Source organism: Panthera pardus, unplaced genomic scaffold (genome assembly GCF_024362965.1).
Source record: "Panthera pardus isolate Hobbes unplaced genomic scaffold, ASM2436296v1 HiC_scaffold_11, whole genome shotgun sequence".
In the NCBI taxonomy this organism is placed as follows: Eukaryota; Metazoa; Chordata; class Mammalia; order Carnivora; family Felidae; genus Panthera; species Panthera pardus.
The window spans coordinates 85,470,592-85,488,106 of record NW_026526666.1 but is presented as its reverse complement, the minus strand read 5'-3'; the positions used below and the strand labels follow the sequence as shown (position 1 = coordinate 85,488,106).

The window sequence follows — 17,515 nt, the reverse complement described above, 5'->3', positions numbered from 1 at the left end:
AAATGGAGTTCTAAAGAAAAACTGTCAAGGAAGAGGCTGTGGGAAGGAACAGGAGGTGAATTCACCTTTGAGGTGCTGAAGTGCTGGTAGAAGCAACTTATTCCCAAATGGAGCATTGCAGTCCAGGAAATGGATGAGATCAGAAAGAGTGCGTCTGGAGAGAGGAGGGATAAAAACAGAAACCGGGGAACACCCACGTTCCAGGGGGTGGAAGGAAAAAGAGGAGTCAGAGAAGGAGTGGCCAGAGAGAGAGATGTGAGAAGAGACCCAGTAGAACACCTTACCTCAAAGTTTCTAGAAAGGGAGTGGCCGGAATGGAAGACAGGACTGGAGGCCCCGAGGAAGCAGAAGAGAGGAAACTGCAGCAATAGGGACTGAGGTTAGACATGAGGTTACCAAGGACTTTTCAATGAATGAAGGCTTTTCCAGGGACCCCACAAATACGATGCATTCCCGTGCCTGGTACATTTTACGGTGGAGCTCTCCCGGAGGCCAGGGGGACAGGGCTCTGTTCTAATCTCCAAAGATTTGGGGTTTGTCTCTGTAATTAGCACCACCTCTCCTAACCGTAACCAGTCCCTGCAGGAACTGAAAAACTAAGGAACATACTTGGGAGGGACTTCACACCCGACTCTCCGGCCCAGCCCGGTGAAGTCCCGTTTCATCACACAGCTCTAATGACTCTCTTGGCAGTCACTCTCGTCTGAAATTGCCAACGATCTGATTAAACCCTTTTGCGAAAGTTTGCAGCATTCATCCCGGGTTGACTACAGCTCCCAGACTTCCCCGGCGCTTCCCGGTGCCGATTGGCCGAGCAGTAGGATCCAAGGGGAGGTGTCGTCCCCGCCTCCCCGGGAAACAGGCATCTGATTGGCTGCGGCGCGGGGCTTTTGTGTCCCCGCCCTCCCCCGAGGACCGCAGCCGGCTGAGCGGCGCTGCTGGTGTCAGAGCCCGGCGAGCGTTGGCAGTTCCGCGGCGGGGATGCTGAGGAGCGCTGGGCTGGCGAGCAGCCGTGGCCACTGCGGACTTCCGAGGTACTCCGGGCCGTAAAAACCCCTGGGCCGCTGCCAATCCCAGGTTCTTGAGGCCATTCACCGCTCCTGAAGCCGGCCGAGGCGAGAGTCCAGCGGAGCAGCGGCTGTTCCCTGATTCTGGGCTTTCGGAGCATTCTGGAACCCCGAGAGACATCCCGGGGCTCTAGAACCTCCCCAGCGGCCCCCAGTCCCGGCTTCCTGCGTGCGTCTGTACAAAACCCCCTCGGGTGCACCGGTCGCCGGCGAGCCGTGGCCGGATCCTGGCACACAGCATGATCGTTGCAGACTCCGAGTGCGGCGCGCAGCTGAAGGGCTACCTGCCATTCTCCCCGGGCGGCGGCGGCGGCGGCGGCCCCGGGGCCGGAGAGGTAAGCAGCGCTCGAGCGACGCCACTCTTCCCTTGAGCCCCGAGCCGCGGCCGGGCTTCGGGCTGTCCCGGGCTGAGTCTGTGCTTGCCCCCCTCCCCCCGCCCCGGCTCGGGGAGGGGGAGTGGAGGCGCGTAACCTAGGAATGGGGTTGCATCAACTGGCACTCTCGGCCCCCTCCGCTCCCTCCCCCCGGGTTGTGGAACCTTCCCTGGCTCCCTAGGACTCCTGGCCAATGAGAGGGGAGCCTTCTCGAGGTTATCTCGGGTTTGGGCTCTCGACCGGAGAATCTTCAAGTCCAGGCAAATCCCGGCAGCCGCGGCTCGACCGACCACTCCTCCTCCCCGCCCCCTTCCGCAGATTCCCTTCCTCTGGGCTGGTGCTGGCGGGCGGAGGACTCTTTCTAGGATACGTCCCAGTGCCAGTCTCCCAGTGCGGGGATTGGGGCACCTGGGACTTGCCAACGGAGGTCGACCTCGTCCCCCGCCCACACCTGCACCCCCGATAGGAAGCGGGGGAGAGCGGGCGCTCCAGGGCCTTGGCCAGCTGCCGGGTACGCGGCGGCGGCGGCCAAAGCTGGGGGAGAAGGGGAGAAATCCTGGACGCGGCTCCCGAAGGCGGGCGGCGATTAGCCTGCTCCCTGCTGACTGGTCTCGGGTCCCAGAAGTTTGCTTGGCCGGGACTCTTTGCGGCGAAGCTAGAAATAGCCTGGGCCTAACCTGACACACGTCCTGCTCCCTCCCCACACCCATCACCACCACCCCCGACGACAATGGACATCTTATCATTTCTTAAACCCCTACTAGATTCTGGTCTCCAGGTTTTGCCTTTTCTCCGAGTCCTCAGGACTAAACTAGCAAAATATGAGCTACACTGTAGCCCCATTTTCCAGCATGAGGAAATTGAGGCCCAGGAAGGGCTACGGAGAGACTTCCCTTCACTCACCGCCACCAAGTAGCTCATTCTTTGGCCTGGGCGCCTCTAGGATTCCCTAGTGTGCTTGCCACTACATAGTTTTGCTTGTTTTTATTTCCAGGCCTGGAGTGTGGTGCAAGTGTATTGCTGGGGCTGGGAGTCTTGACAAGTGCCAGTCCTGTGTGACCCTGGAGAAATCGTTGCCCTTCTCTGAGCAGCATGGTTTCTAGGGGTCCCACCTCCAGCAGTGGATGGTTTGCGTCCTGGGTTTTCAGTGGGCTTGTTTATCCTTCCCCACCAGAGTTTAGGAGCCCCAATGTGGAGGAATGAAACGCATGCCTGTCACTGCTCTGCTGAGTGGCTTTGGCCAAGTTACTTTACCCTCTGTCCATTTCTTTCTTGGAGGGTGGGAGCTGGATTTCTTGTTATTATTGAGAGCATCTAGCCACTAGAGGGGTGCTGGGTTCCAGTCCCAGCGTTCCCATTGCTGGCTGTGTGACCATAGCCAAGTGATCACAACTCTGATCTGCAACTTCTTCCCATGGAAATTTGATAGTATCACTGAGGACTGTTGGGAGAAATGACAGAATACAAGCAAAGGCTGAAGCACAGTGCCTGGAACTGAGTCAGATATGCTTGGTATTGTTAGAATGTGGTCATTTCCCTTTCCCCAGAGTGTGTCACAATGGGGTGCCTGAACCTGTCCCTCCTGCCTGAGGTGAGAGCCGGCCCATCCCTCTCTGAGTGCCTGGGAAGTGGCCTGGGGAGAAGAGAGTGCCTCGGGTGGTCTGGGCAGGCTCTGAGGGAGTGGCCTTTAGATGGAAGCCACTGTCAGCAGCAGGAGAAAGATGTTGATATCTGAACCCTTTCCACACACTTTTTTTCTCTCTCTCAAGAAAAGAAGACCTTGGGAAGATGTCTACTTTAAGCAGAATCCTTAGAAGACAGCAGGGCAGCTGGACTTACAGAGCCTGGTGCCCTGGGCCCAAGGGAAGACCCACATGTACAGTCCCCTCAACTCTCATCTTTTCACCACATGCCCTTAACCTAAAGGGGTCAAGGTCTACAGACTCTAGGACTTCACTCTAGGACTGGTAGTGTGTTTTCAGAGCCCTCTTGGGCTCTAGAATCACTTCCTCAAACATCACTTCCTCTGGGAAGCTTTCCCTCCCCCCACCCCCCATAAGTCCCTTCTGCATGCCCTCCTTCAGGCCTGCTTCTCTGTTGTTGGAGCTTTAATGCTATCCATAACATAACAGTCCTGTAATCGGGCATTTTGCGTCAACTTTGCTGGACTAGAGACACTCTGTAAGTCACATCCCTAGCACTGTTCCTAGCACCTGAGAAGCGCTTGTAACTCTTTGCCCCTTGTTGGCTCAGCTGACACTTGGGAGCTGTGCATGCTTTGAAGCCAGATCTGAGCCTGTCTGGAACAGGACTCAGAAAGAGCCTCAATGAGCTGTCTCTGAAGAAGGAATAATAAGACCTATTTCCCTCAGGGTAGTTGTGAGAAATCAGCCAGATCAGATGTATAAAGCACTTAGCCTAGTGCCCAGCCCATGGCGCCACTCACACCAGCCTCCTTCCAAGGCTGGAGGGAAGAAGCTGCTTGAGCTCTTGGTCTCCCTCCCATGTGTAAACCCAGACAAGGATCCGAGTTCTGCAGGCAGCTGCCCATGGGGTGTTGTTGGGGGCGAATCTCTTCCCTTCCCAGCTGGTAGAGTGACTTCATAGGTATCTGTAGCTGAGTCCTGGGGGTTGCAGGCTCTGGATAGAAGACCGAGAATAAGGCTGGTCTTATTCCAAGAATAAGGCCTACTCCAAGAGGCTGATGTGGGTGATGGACAGAACCCTTAGAAGCCAAAGTGAACTGAGCACACATCCTAGGCTGGCCACTCGTCAGCCGGTGCTTAACCTTTGGAACCTTGATCTTTCTTTGTGGGCAACATAGAGACCTCCACCCCCAAAACTGATGAAGATTATATAGTACCTGGGTGCAAATGCCTGAGCTAATATAAAAATTAACATTTAGTGAGTGCTTAAATTAGGAGCCAGGCATTGAGCTGGGCAGGGTGATCCTCTTCACAATTTGCCTGCCTGTTCAGGGGCCACCCAGAGGGACTTCAGTGTCACTGGGGTAACAGGGAGCCGGATCTAGTGTGTGCCCTCAAAGTAAGAAACAACACAGTATGACAGGTGCTGTGGCTGGGAAAAGTGGATCCCTCGGAATGTGGGCAGGGAGAAGCTTCTGGTGAACCCCGGGTGCAAACCCTGACTTGACCTCTCTGAGCCTTATTCCGTGTCTGTAAAATGCGAACCCTCAGAGTAGTAGTAGATCCTACCCTAAATGCATGTAAAATGCTTAGCTGATGGTAATCAGTGTTGTTACCTTCCATCCTTATGGACTTCCTACCCCAGGAAATACGGGAGGGCTGATTTGGAGGCATCATCTCTTGGCAGGAGGACCCTGCCCTGTCTGCTTCCCCTGAAGTTCTGGGTGTCAAGGTCAGAGAAACTTTCAGGGTATTGGAGCTCTGGACTGGAATCCACTTGGTCTTGCCTTCAGGACTTTGTATTGTCTGTTCCCTTTGGCTGGAATGCTGATCCCCTAGATCTTTATGGGCCCTGCTGCCTTCTCATCAACTCATTTAGATATTTGATATTTAGATAGCAACTCAAAGGTTCCCTCTTCAGTAGCTCTCCCTGTCTCCTTAAACTAATATATTGCATACTCCCGCCCCATCATACACTCCCTCATTGATCTTTTTCATTTACTTTGTATAATCTGCGATTTGAAAGCCTGTTCACTGTTTGTCATTCTCCTTTAGATCATGAATTCTGTGAAGGCTGAGACTGTCTTTTCACCCCTGTTCTCTTGTTGCCTGCATTGTAGTCATCAGAAATATTTGTCGAGTGAACAGATTAACTCTGATTCCACCTGGAAAGCATTTAGCACAGTGCCTTATACTTGAGAAAATGATCAATAAATGGTGTGAACCAATGGCCTTCCACCCCAGCTGTAACTTATGCTGGGCCCCACCCAATTAAATTAGAATCGGAGGTGGGACCTTGACATTGGCATCTTTTTAAACGGGATTTTATACTGCTTGGGTTGAGAAGCCCTTGCTTGAAATTACAATGAGATTAACGGTAGCTGACTTTTATTAAGTGTTTAGTGCCATAGAGGTACTTACTGAGGTAAGGGGTAAGGGCTGTAGAGGTATTATCTCATTAAATCCTCATGACTACCCAGTGAAAGTGGGTACTATTATTTCCATTATTTGGTGAGGAAACTGAGGCTCACACTGCTAGCAGATAGATAATAGGTGGTGGAGTTGTCATATGATCCCAGGCAGTTTGGTCAAGAGCCCCTATCGTTTAACTGTACTCTATAATTATCATCATGGTGTCACCATCATCATAATTAGGAATGAAAATATTGGTGGGTCCAGACCTATCACCTAAAGGTATCAGTTCCTTCCCTTGACAGCTCCTGGGGTGCAGATTTTAGAGAGAGAAACCGTTCCTAAGGCTGTTCCTCCCCAGGGGAGGCGGGGGGAAGCCCTCCAGGTCCCCCCACCTATGGTTTTCTATCTGCCCTCTGGTCCCCTGAGGGGGAGGCCCAGATTGTGGAGTCAGCAGTCCTTATCTCCTAGACCTAGCTGTTAGGCTTTTTTCCTTTGGTGAGGGAGGAGGGAGATTAAAAGTGAGTACTTGGAGATTGTGGTAATTTTCTGTACTGGACTTGGACCAGCCTCGCCTGGTATCTCCCAGAAGTGTGGGCTGAAAGGGCCCCGAAACATTAGCCCAACTACCTTTTTTGTCCAAGATTAAGGCCCAGAGAGTCTTAAGTCACCTTCTCAGAGTCACAAAGCAAGTTAGTAACAGAACTGGTGCTCAGACCTGGGACTTCCAGATCCCACCGTTCTTTCTGTGTGGGCTTTCAGAGTTCTGCTTCCCTCAAGAGGCTTTTGGCCATCTGAGGAGGAAGTTTCAATTATAATCTTTAGTCCCTGGACACCTGGGGATTGGTATTAAGTCCGGTTTCCAATGAGGAGGGAGAGTTAGGGGGACACCCTCTCTGTCCAGTGAGGGCATGACTCCGGTTTGGGCAAACTGTTTCCAAGGCCGGTACCGAGAAGAGCCTCCCTCCCAGTTATCAAAACAAATGAGTAAATAAAACATCCTCCCTGAACCCCACCTCTCAGACTAGGAGCAGATTTAGTGAGTATATGACTCCTGTGGTTTCTAAAGAGTCTCCAGTACATCAGGTCAGAATAGCTGCTACCGTCAGCTTTCTATGTCCTGCCTGGATTCCCTCCATGCCTCTCTGCTTTCTCTGTTTTCTTCCTTCACAGATTAGTATGAATGACCTGGCCCTGCCTTCCGCAGAATGTGATCTGGTATCAGGGAGACCTGAATCAGACAATTAGAAGACAATGGTTTCAGAACCAAAAGCACTAGGAATGGTGGGGTCACAGATAAGGGTCATCAGAAGGTTCCCAGACCTGGAAGACTCTTAGTTGTGCAAAAGGAGTGACCAGTGGGGGAGCAGGGGACCTAAACCACTAATTTATCTGGAAGGCTAATGGGAGCTGGAATCAGGGTTTTAAGCCAACTGATGAGATTTGCACTTGAGAAAATTTCCTTTGGCTGCGGAAGGTTCACCCTCCTGGAAACCACCATGTCGTGGACTCGTTAAATGTGCTCCTAGTTCCAGAGGTATAGTTCAGGGAAGATGTTTTCTTTATTCGTTCCCTTTGTTAATTTGGTAGAGGATGGGTAGGAGAGGGCAGGGCCACAGAGGCAGGGAGACCATCGGTGAGGCTGTAGGTGGTGATCCAGACAAGGGCTGGTTGTAGTCTATGAAGTGGTGATGGTGGGAAGGATGAGAAGGGAGCATTTGAGAATAACTGAGTCTGCATCATAGGGAATCTAAGGTACTTGGTAATCCGGCTTCGGGATGCAAATGAGGGGGTTTCTTGTATGGAATCTCCAAGGCTGCTAAAAAGGTGGCCTCCTAGAGATGTGCACCATGGTGGCTATATATCTCCATTCCCCATGCACCTCCCACCCAATACTGGGGCTCCTGGGTCCCTGCCCAGTTCCTGAAGAAGTCACCCTGTGGGGCGAGCCCTCTTTTTTGCTTACCCTTTCTCCACCTGCCAACAGGTGTGCATCTCCCACCTGAGTCCTCTGTGTAGGGTGCACCAAAAGGGTGGTTTGAAAAGCTCAGTGTGGCTTCTTGGGTAGGAAGAAAAAGATGGAGAGTGAACTATGCTCCTAGTCCTCTCTTTTACCTCCAACAGCCATGATGTATTTCCTTCTAGGAGCAGAGGGGAAGTCGGACTCGGCGAGGTCCCCGAGGGCCCAGCGCCTTCATCCCAGTGGAGGAGGTAAGTTTGGAAGGGGTTAGGAATTCTTGATCCCTGGGAAGAACGGACATGGGACCTTGTGTGGGGGGGTGGGGGGTAGGGGGGTATCTTTGCCCGGCTCTTGAAATAGCAGCTTTGAAACTACCCTTTCAGGTTCCTGACTCATTTAACCCACAAAGAACTCTATGGAGCATGCATATCACAACCCCATGTTGCTAGGAAGAAACAGGCTCAAAGAGATAAAGTGATAATGACACTGCTAGGTAATAAACTTTTGATTCCCAGAAAAAGGCCTTTTTGCCTTAAGAAGCTAGAACTGTCTATGCTAACTGCTCTTCCTTGACTATACATATATTACTTTTTTTTCAACTTCAAAAGTATTATTTTGTTCCTTATAGAAAGCCTTTTTATGTTTCAGAAAGCTTTGGTCTCCCGTAATCCCATCTCCCAAAGAGATAATCACTGTTACTTAACCATTTATCACTGTTTTCTGGGCTTTTTTTTTTTTTTTCCATATAGAACCAAGGTCATACTTTACATCCTTTGGTGTGGGGCAAGGTTATTGTCACGTTCCTTATTTTTTTCACTTCCTACAACAGAGACTTCTTTAATCCACGGAGTCAGATCGCTCATTAATTTTTTTTATTTTTAAAAGCTGATTTATTTATATTGAGAAAGAGAGCATGTGCGCGAGCAGGTGGGGAGCAGAGAGAGGATCCAAGCAGGCTCCATCCAGGGCCGGACATGGGTCTCAAGTTCACAAACCCTGAGATTATGACCTGAGCCGAAACCAAGAGTTGGACACTTAACTGACTGAACCACCCAGGTCCTCCTCATTCGTTCATTTATTTAACAGATATCTATTGAATGACTAAATGTCAGGCACTGTTGTAGGTGCTGAGGGTACAGCAGAGGCCGAGACAGACAAAAATCCTTGCCATCTTGTAGCTGACATTCTGGTGTGGGGCTGCTGGTGGCAGTGGGGTTATCCTCAAAACACTTGCGCAGCAAAATGTAAAAATAAGTTTCCTCCTATTTCTTTGGTCTTCAGTGAACAAAACAAATGTTTTCTTTTGTCGTCCTCTTTGCTTTCCTAAGTTGGCAAATATCTAACCACCCCCCCTTCCCTCTCCACCCTTTGTAAATGGAAAGCAAACAGCCACCTGCTGATTATTTATGTCTAGCCCAGAATTTTAAACTCAAGTATTGTTCTTGTATTTTATTTTTTCATCTGTAAATAACCGATCCTCTTTCATTTTTTTAAGTTTTATTTACGTCAGTAATCTCTACACTCCACGTGGGGCTTGAACCCCAACCCCAAGAGTTGCACTCTCCCCCCGACTGAGCCAGCCAGGTGCCCCAATAACCAGTCCTTTTTTATGATGAGAAAAGAAATAGGTTTTGTTGCTAATCTGGATTTCAGTCCACGTTCTATCATTTACTAGGTCTGTAACCTTGAGAAAGGAAATCACTTAGTGAATTATCTCTTCCTCCCCTGTGTTCCTTTTTTTGGACATGGTGGTCATTTTTAGTTTTCTCAGTCCCAACGCAGTGAATGTGTTGGGTCTCTTCGGTGTGGAGGGCAGGAGGGGAACCCACCCTTTGGTCACCTTTGCTTGGCAGGTCCTTCGGGAGGGAGCAGAGAGCCTAGAGCAACATCTGAGGCTGGAGGCATTGATGTCCTTGGGGCGAGTGGACAACCTGGCGGTGGTGATGGGCCTGCACCCTGACTACCTTAGCAGCTTTTGGCGTCTACACTACCTCCTGCTGCACACAGATGGGCCCCTGGCCAGCTCGTGGCGCCACTACATTGCCATCATGGTGAGCCTGTCTGAGCCCAGCTCTTGTACGGGTGGCCACGTGGGGGGACTTGGTCTTTCGATTTCTTTGCTGGGTGCTTCCTGAACTCATTTCATGGGACAGGAGAGAGGCAGCCCTGAGCAGAGGAAAGCCCTAGTTTTATCTGATTATCCACAAAATTTTGGATTTTAAAGACAGGCATTTTTATTTATTTTTTAAATTTTTTTTTATTCATTTATTTTGAAAGAGAGAGAAAGCACGAGTGGGGCAGGGTCTGAGAGACAGAGGAGAGAGCGAGAATCCTAAGTAGGTTCCGCACCAACAGTGCGGGGCTCGAGCCCACAAGCCGTGAGATCGTGACCTGAGCCAAAGTTGGATGCTCAACCAACTAAGCCACCCAGGTGCCCCAAAGAGAGGCATTTTTAGTGCCTGCTTTACGAACTAGCAAACTGAGGCACAAAGGAGTCAGGTGACCTGCCTAAGGTAGGACAGCAAACTAGTGGAACTGTGGTTAGAACCTAAGTTTCCCGCCTCTCAGGCAACAGTGAGGCCTGTGACGTCTCCATCCACAAGCAAGGTTCTGTCCACCCCCTCCATAGGCTGCCGCCCGCCACCAGTGTTCCTACCTGGTGGGGTCCCACATGGCTGAGTTTCTGCAGACTGGTGGTGACCCTGAGTGGCTGCTCGGTCTCCATCATGCCCCCGAGAAGCTGCGCAAGCTCAGCGAGATCAACAAGTTGCTGGCGCACCGGCCGTGGCTCATCACCAAGGAGCACATCCAGGTGCGGTGGGCAGAGAGGCAGGTCCCGGAGGGAGCACGGGGGCTGGGCCGGGACATGTCAGGCAGTCAGCCCGGGGTCAGGCACTGAGCAAGTCTGGCCTCCTTTCCTCTCCAGGCCTTGCTGAAGACGGGCGAGCACAGCTGGTCTCTGGCGGAGCTCATCCAGGCCCTGGTCCTGCTCACCCACTGCCACTCGCTGGCCTCCTTTGTGTTTGGCTGCGGCATCCTCCCTGAGGGGGACCCAGAGGGCAGCCCTGCCCCCCAGGCACCTTCACCTCCCAGTGAGCAGAGCAGCCCCCCCAGCAGGGACCCGATGAACAACTCTGGGGTAAGTCGTGCGGCTGGGTCTTGCTGGGAGAGGAAGCTGGCATGGCCTCCGGTCCTTGGATGGAAGCCACCGCTTCCCTATCTCACACCGAGAGGCCTCAGAAAATTTAGTTGACTTTGAAACTCCCATTTTCTCATCTGTGACATGGGGCTAAAGATCTCTACTTCATGGCAGTTGTGAGGATTAAATGAAACAGCCGTGTGGGGTCTCTCAGCATGCAGCCTCACAGACTTAAAGCCTCCCGGGTGTTAGCACTTTACAAATACAAAGCTTGCTTCTTATTTAGAAGGGGGCCTTGTGTGTTTTAATATAAAATTACAGATACTTTAACCATCCCTTTCCTGTGAGGGCAGTTGATGCTCAGAGAAGACATGTCTGTCCTGTAGCTTCTTAAACTTCACTTTGGGAAGCACAGAGCACGCGAGCTGCCCAGCACCGCGGCCGCCGCAGGAGGCCTTCGCCATCACTCAGGAAGGCCTGGCTTGTGGGAAAGGGGTGTGGAGTTTCCTGGGGCCGGGGAGTGAATGGTCACCACTGGGTCCCTCCTCCAGGGCTTCGAGGCTGCCCGAGACGTGGAAGCGTTGATGGAGCGCATGAGGCAGCTGCAGGAGAGCCTGTTACGGGATGAGGGAGCATCCCAGGAGGAGATGGAGAGCCGCTTTGAGCTGGAGAAGTCAGAGAGCCTTCTGGTGGCTCCCTCAGGTAGAGGACCATAGGCCTCCAGGTCCCAGGGGCTGCCCCCTTCTGACACCGTCTCTCCTGGGGAGTAGGCAACTCTGCATAGCACCTCTTGTGTTTGGAGGCCACATCTCAACCACTCCTTCTAAGAGGTTCTGAGAGTGGACTTTAGGGTCGGACCTGGGTTTGAATCGTGACCTGTCAGCCCTTCCGGCAGTGTGACCACTGAGAAGTCACTTCCTGTCTCGGGGCCTCAGTCTCCTCCCATGCGAAGGATTGGTTTGTAGGGTAAATGGGACAACAGAAGCAAAGCTCTTAGCACAGAGTGAGTGGCTCCACAAATAACTACTGTTGTTAGGATCGCTAGTATTCTTACTGGGGGCCTTATCCCCCAGGTCCCTGGGCCTGACTCACCTCCTGCCGTAGCGAGGGGCTTTCTCTGACCCTCCACTCTGCATTCACCGGCCACCTACTGATGAATCAGTAGATGCCCCTGTACTCCGTGCCTGGGCCTCACTTTGACCTCTTTCTGACGTACTTAGCTGACATCCTGGAGCCCTCTCCACACCCAGACATGCTGTGCTTTGTGGAGGACCCCACTTTTGGATATGAGGACTTTACCCGGCGAGGGGCTCAGGCACCCCCCACCTTCCGTGCCCAGGTAGGCTCTCCAAACTATTCTTGGCATTGCTCTGGATTTACAAATAAGCAAGGGGTAGATGGTGTGAGTGCTTAGAGAGTCGGGCACCTGCTCCTTCAAGATTTGATGAGGGAAATGGGAGACCCTAGATCATGACAGGACATGTCTGCGCCCTAAGCTCAGGGGATCCCGATCCTAGGGAGAAGGTCATCACCAAGGTGCATCTTCCTTGGCTTCTTAGGCCCAGACCAAGCAGCAGGTTAGATTTGTGGGGTGGGAAGGAGACATTATAGAGAGTGAAGTTGTGCTCCAGCGAATGGGGCCCCTATGGCCAGCCTTGGGCCCCAAAGATTCTACTCACTGACCCCTTCCCGTGTTTCTCAGGATTATACCTGGGAAGACCATGGCTATTCACTGATCCAACGGCTCTACCCTGAGGGTGGGCAGCTGTTGGATGAGAAGTTCCAGGCAGCTTATAGCCTCACCTACAACACCATTGCCATGCACAGTGGAGTAGACACCTCCATGCTCCGGAGGGCCATCTGGAATTACATCCACTGTGTCTTTGGTATCAGGTGAGCAATATATTCCCTCATCCAGGCCTATGTGCACCACAAATCCTCAATCTGAGCTCACAGCTGTTTCCTTTTCTCTTCGTTTCTTTTCCCTTCTTCCTGCCTGTACTATTTTTTCGAAGCAAATTTATTTCATTGCTGATTATAAAAGATAGTATGCTCACTGTTTGAACCTTATAAACAAAACTCTTTAATCCCACCCCCTAGAGATAACTATGGAGATATAGAGACAGTGTGTGTATTTCCATTCCAAGTAGGAGTTCTTCTCTTAGCAATAAACAAGGACAACATAAATGCCCATCAGTATGGGACTCTAAATAACGTTATATCCACCCAGTGAAAAAGTATGCAGGTATTACAAATTATAATGGTCTCTTTATATTGCTATGGGAAATTATTCAAAATGTATTGAGAAAAGAGAAAGCTGGTTACCAACCAGAATCTTTTTGTGCCCCCTCTTTTTTTTTTTTTTTTTTTTTTACTAAAAATATGTGCATGCATGGGAAGTGTGTGGAAGGTTATACACTAAAATGTTAATTAATAATGGTTGTCTCTGCATAGTATGTGATTAATTAATTACATTTCATCTTGTTACCTAAGTATTTTCTGATTAAGAAAAAAAATTTAAGTTTATTTATTTTGGGGGAGAGAGAAAGAGAGAGAGAGCACCGGAGGGGCAGAGAGAGGGAGAGGGAGAGAATTCCAAGTAGGCTCTGCGCTGTCAGTGTAGAGCCCAATGTGGGGCTCAGACTCACGAACCGTGAGATCATGACCTGAGCCGAAATCCAGAGTCAGATGCCTAACTGACTGAGCCACTCAGGCGCCCCTCTGATTAAAAGTAGATTTTTTTTTTTAATTGATAGAAACATGCTTGATATTTTTTCACTCAGTAATTTGTTGTTAACTGCCTTCCTTGTCAGTATGAATGGGTCTCTTATTTATGCTTTTTCACCACTGCATGGTATTTTGTTATGGATGTAGCATAATTCAATCATTTCCCTGTTGTTGGATGTGTAGATAGGTTGCAGTTTTTCACTATTGCAAATACCACGTGCACTGACTAGCCTTACACCTAAGTCCTTGCGGGTGAGCCGTAGGTATGAAATTACCTGTCAAGGATATACACAGATCAATTTTTTTTTTTTTTTTTTTAACGTTTATTCATTTTTCAGACAGAGAGAGACAGAGCATGAACAGGGGAGGAGCAGAGAGAGAGGGAGACACAGAATCTGAAACAGGCTCCAGGCTCTGAGCTGTCAGCACAGAGCCTGATGCGGGGCTCGAACTCACGGACCGTGAGATCATGACCTGAGCCGAAGTCAGACGCTCAACCGACCAAGCCACCCAGGCGCCCCCAGATCAATTTTTTTTTAATGTGTATTTATTTTTGAGAGAGTGAGCAGGGGAGGGGCAGAGAAAGAGGCAGACAAGAAAGAGCCCCATGGGGGCTCAAACCCACAAATCACAAGATCATGACTTGAGCTGAAGTCTGACGCTTAACTGACTGAGCCACCCAGGTGCCCCCAATTTTTTTTTTTTAATCTCACTCTGATAACATTGTGGGAAATTCAAAGAATTAAGGGAAAAAAACCAATTTCCCCAAATTCAACTACTCCACAACCCACATTCACATCCTGTGACATTCTTTCTCCATTGTTTTTCTGCTTTCTAATATAGTCGCTTTTGTGTAATTGGAATTATAATGGTTATTATATTTTTTCAAATATGCGTTTGATGTTTGTAAGGAGAAACAACTGGATTTAGAGTAAATTTAGAAAATAGAGATAACAAAAAGGAGAAAATAAACATCATCCACGATCCCACCTGCTCTTATTATTGTCAAGTGTTTCTTTTCTGTCTTCCCACCCACAAATAACCAAAACATATCATTCTACAAACATAAGATTTTCTTCCTACTCACTTCACTGATTTTACTCAATCAAATGTGTGCATATTTTAGTGAACACATGATCTTGCTTTTCTCATTTAATGGTTTATTCCAAGCATCACATCAACAACAAAAAAAAATCCCCAAATTTTTAAAAAGGCACGTGTTCCCTGTAGAAAATGCATGTTGCTAGTTTAAATCATATTTGATTGAGTGGATTGAGTTGTACTTAATTGGGCATCCTCTTGCCGGTCATTGACAGACTTCCAGTTCAGGGGAGGTAGAGGAGAGACAGACATCTTTTTTTTTAATTTTTTTTTTTTTAACATTTATTTATTTTTGAGACAGAGAGCATGAACAGGGGAGGGTCAGAGAGAGAGGGAGACACAGAATCTGAAACAGGCTTCAGGCTCTGAGCTGTCAGCACAGAGCCCGATGCGGGGCTCGAACTCACGGACAGTGAGATCATGACTTGAGCCGAAGTCGGCCGCTTAACCGACTGAGCCACCCAGGCGCCCCGAGACAGACATCTTTGAGTGTGGCACAGACTAATTCCTGTCCAGCTCCCACATCCGGGCTCCCCCATTCTCCAACAGGGTCCTTGCTCCTATACCTTTGTCTACTGAGTCTGTCCTCCGGTTCTCAACCAGTCTTCCCAATCCACACCAGTCTGTGATGACTAACTGGCTCCCTGGACTAGGGAGTGACAAAGTGGCTTCTAGACAGGTCACCAACTCGCTCTTTGACTTTGAACACGTTGATCGGCTTCTCCAGGCTTAGTTTGCCCATCTGTAAAAAAGAATACCATTTCTTTTTCGCTTTGCCTCTTCCTTCTCCAGGGAAAATATTTGTACAGGCCTCCTGCCCCTTCTTCCATGGCCTTTACTATGGTGACCTTGGACCCAGGCAGAGATGGGTTTGAATTCCATTCCCAGGACAAGTGACTTCACTTGCCTGAATCTCCCATTTCAGCTGTAAAATGGGGCTGATGAATCTGGCGTATTATAGTTCTGTAGACAGCATATATAGTAGTTTTGAGGATTCCATGAGCACATGTTCATGCAGCTCATGGCTAATTCTCTGCAATCTTTGGAGTGGTCCCCTGCCAGTCTAGCAGTGGCCTGTGATGTGGGACATCAGCTACTTTTCTAAGAGGAACCAAACTTCTACCCGCTTCCTACATTCTGCCTTTTCTTGCCACACGCTGTTCCTCCTTCTGAAGGGTGGGGTTAGGGGACAAGAGTCAACTTCTGGGAGCAGAGGATGGGTGATGCTGTTGGGGTCTTTCCATCCAGATATGATGACTATGACTACGGGGAGGTGAACCAGCTCCTGGAACGGAACCTCAAGGTCTATATCAAGACGGTGGCCTGCTACCCAGAGAAGACCACCCGAAGAATGTACAACCTCTTCTGGAGGCACTTCCGCCACTCAGAGAAGGTACAGCCCACGGGGGAAGGGGGAGTCAGCACCCAATGAGGTATCCCAGATGGAGTCTTCTGCCAGTTGGGACACCTGGGTTCAAATTCTACTCTAGTGTGTGATTTTCACATTTACTACCTATAAAATGGGAACGTGCTTCACGGAGTCCTCAGTGGCAGCCAGGAGGACCTGGGTTCAAATCCTAACATTGTCACTCAGCATTGTGACCTTGGGCAAGTCACTTTGCCCCTCTGAGCTTGTTCTCTTCACAGTGAGAGCAAATGCTGCCCACATTTCAAGGTCGCTGAGGAGGGGGGCGGGCATGAAACGAGAAAACGAATGCCCGGGGGTGGCGCTTGTTTTTAGCTTTGGGGGATAGAGAGATCAGTGGGGATAAGGATAAATGTGCTAGAAATTCTTCAGCAGTCGTTGTCCCCAACTGCTCCGAGCCTTCGGAAAGGTCAGGGCGTCTTTATGGGAGAGATGGATGAGGTGAGTGGTGACTGGTCAGGGGAAGTGGCAGTCTGGGGGGCATGGGGATGGAGAGGAGTGACACCAGTTGCCAACAAGCCCTTGTCTGTGCCCCAGGTCCACGTGAACTTGCTGCTCCTGGAGGCCCGCATGCAGGCCGCCCTTCTCTACGCCCTCCGTGCCATCACCCGCTACATGACCTGACTGCGAGCAGGATCTGGGCCCGGAGCAGCTGACCCTGGGGGCATCCTCCTCCCTGCAAGGACTTCTCTTTCTGGAGACAGACCCTGATCCTTTTCTGTCCCAGCCCCCCCTCCCCTACTCCGGAGGTTGTGGGGCTTGTGTGTGACTTGTAGCCCCTGAGCCGTACCCTCCTTTTTTCATACCAGAACGGACAGGATCATTGCATTGACCTCAGCAGAGATCTCTGCAGAGATCTCAGCTCTGCCCTCAGGAGCTGGAAGAGGAGGACTAGCAGATCGCAAGGGACCATGCCCCTCTTCCTGCCCCTGACCCCAGAGGCGGAGGGCACCGGAAGGAAATGAGCCGAGCTCAGACTCGCGTGCCAGCAGGCTGGGCCGCAGGCATCACAAGGACTGTGGCCTTCCTGGACTGGGAAGTCCCTGCCTGCCCCTGAAAGAGAGGGGTGGACACCTGCAGGGACTGACACTCCAAGCAGTTGTGCCCTTTCTCCTCCTCCTCCTCCCTCACTCCCAGATTTCATTACCTCCCACCTGCCATTCACCCATCAATGTGAAAGTCAGTGTCACAGCTGGTCTGTGTGTTTGGCTCCCCAGAAGCCTGTTCTGTTGGGCAGCCTGAAGGCCCCCTGTTCCCTAGTTGCCCTGATCCTAGTTTAGCACCTTTGACTTTCTTCACCCTCTGACTCTTTTTTTCCCATGCCTGATGGTGTGAGGCCCCAGAAGAGAGATCAAGCACGTCAAAAAAGTAGATTATCTCTAGAGAGCTTGGGGTGTCTGTGGGTCCCTCTGACTTCTGGAGAGGAGGGAGTATTATAAATTCTCTGTATTTTTGGTTCTTTATGGGTGAGGTTCTTGGGGGCCTCACTTCTCTAGCCACAGTCAATGCCTGAGGAGAAGGACAAGGAGAAATCTGTTCTGCCCGGGACTGTACGTGCCCTACAGAGGCCAGCACCCCACTCTCCTATCTCCCACGGCTGTGCCACAGACCTTTCCCAACAAGTGAGCCTTCCTAGGTGGCTTAGGAGGAATGGGCTCAGGGG

At 50.5% G+C, this 17,515-nt stretch overlaps 1 protein-coding gene across 1 annotated transcript; it reads left to right on the top strand.

Annotated features, from left to right (window-relative positions):
• Positions 1 to 917: 917 nt before the first annotated feature.
• SESN2 (sestrin 2) lies at positions 918 to 17,310 on the top strand. Its single transcript, XM_019432500.2, has 10 exons — positions 918 to 1,402; positions 7,645 to 7,710; positions 9,313 to 9,510; positions 10,089 to 10,271; positions 10,386 to 10,598; positions 11,150 to 11,300; positions 11,819 to 11,937; positions 12,301 to 12,491; positions 15,675 to 15,819; positions 16,390 to 17,310. Exons 1-10 carry the CDS (start codon positions 1,307 to 1,309, stop codon positions 16,474 to 16,476), a joined length of 1,449 nt encoding a protein of 482 aa, XP_019288045.1. The 5' UTR covers positions 918 to 1,306; the 3' UTR covers positions 16,477 to 17,310.
• The last annotated feature ends 205 nt before the right edge of the window (positions 17,311 to 17,515 follow it).

Excerpts from the sequence above, each read along its gene's own strand:
- SESN2 (XM_019432500.2), top strand. The coding sequence starts at position 1,307 with ATGATCGTTGCAGACTCCGAGTGCGGCGCGCAGCTGAAGGGCTACCTG. Across the intron at positions 10,272-10,385 it reads TCACCAAGGAGCACATCCAG|GCCTTGCTGAAGACGGGCGA; the intron begins GTGCGGTGGGCA and ends TTTCCTCTCCAG. Across the intron at positions 12,492-15,674 it reads CACTGTGTCTTTGGTATCAG|ATATGATGACTATGACTACG; the intron begins GTGAGCAATATA and ends CTTTCCATCCAG.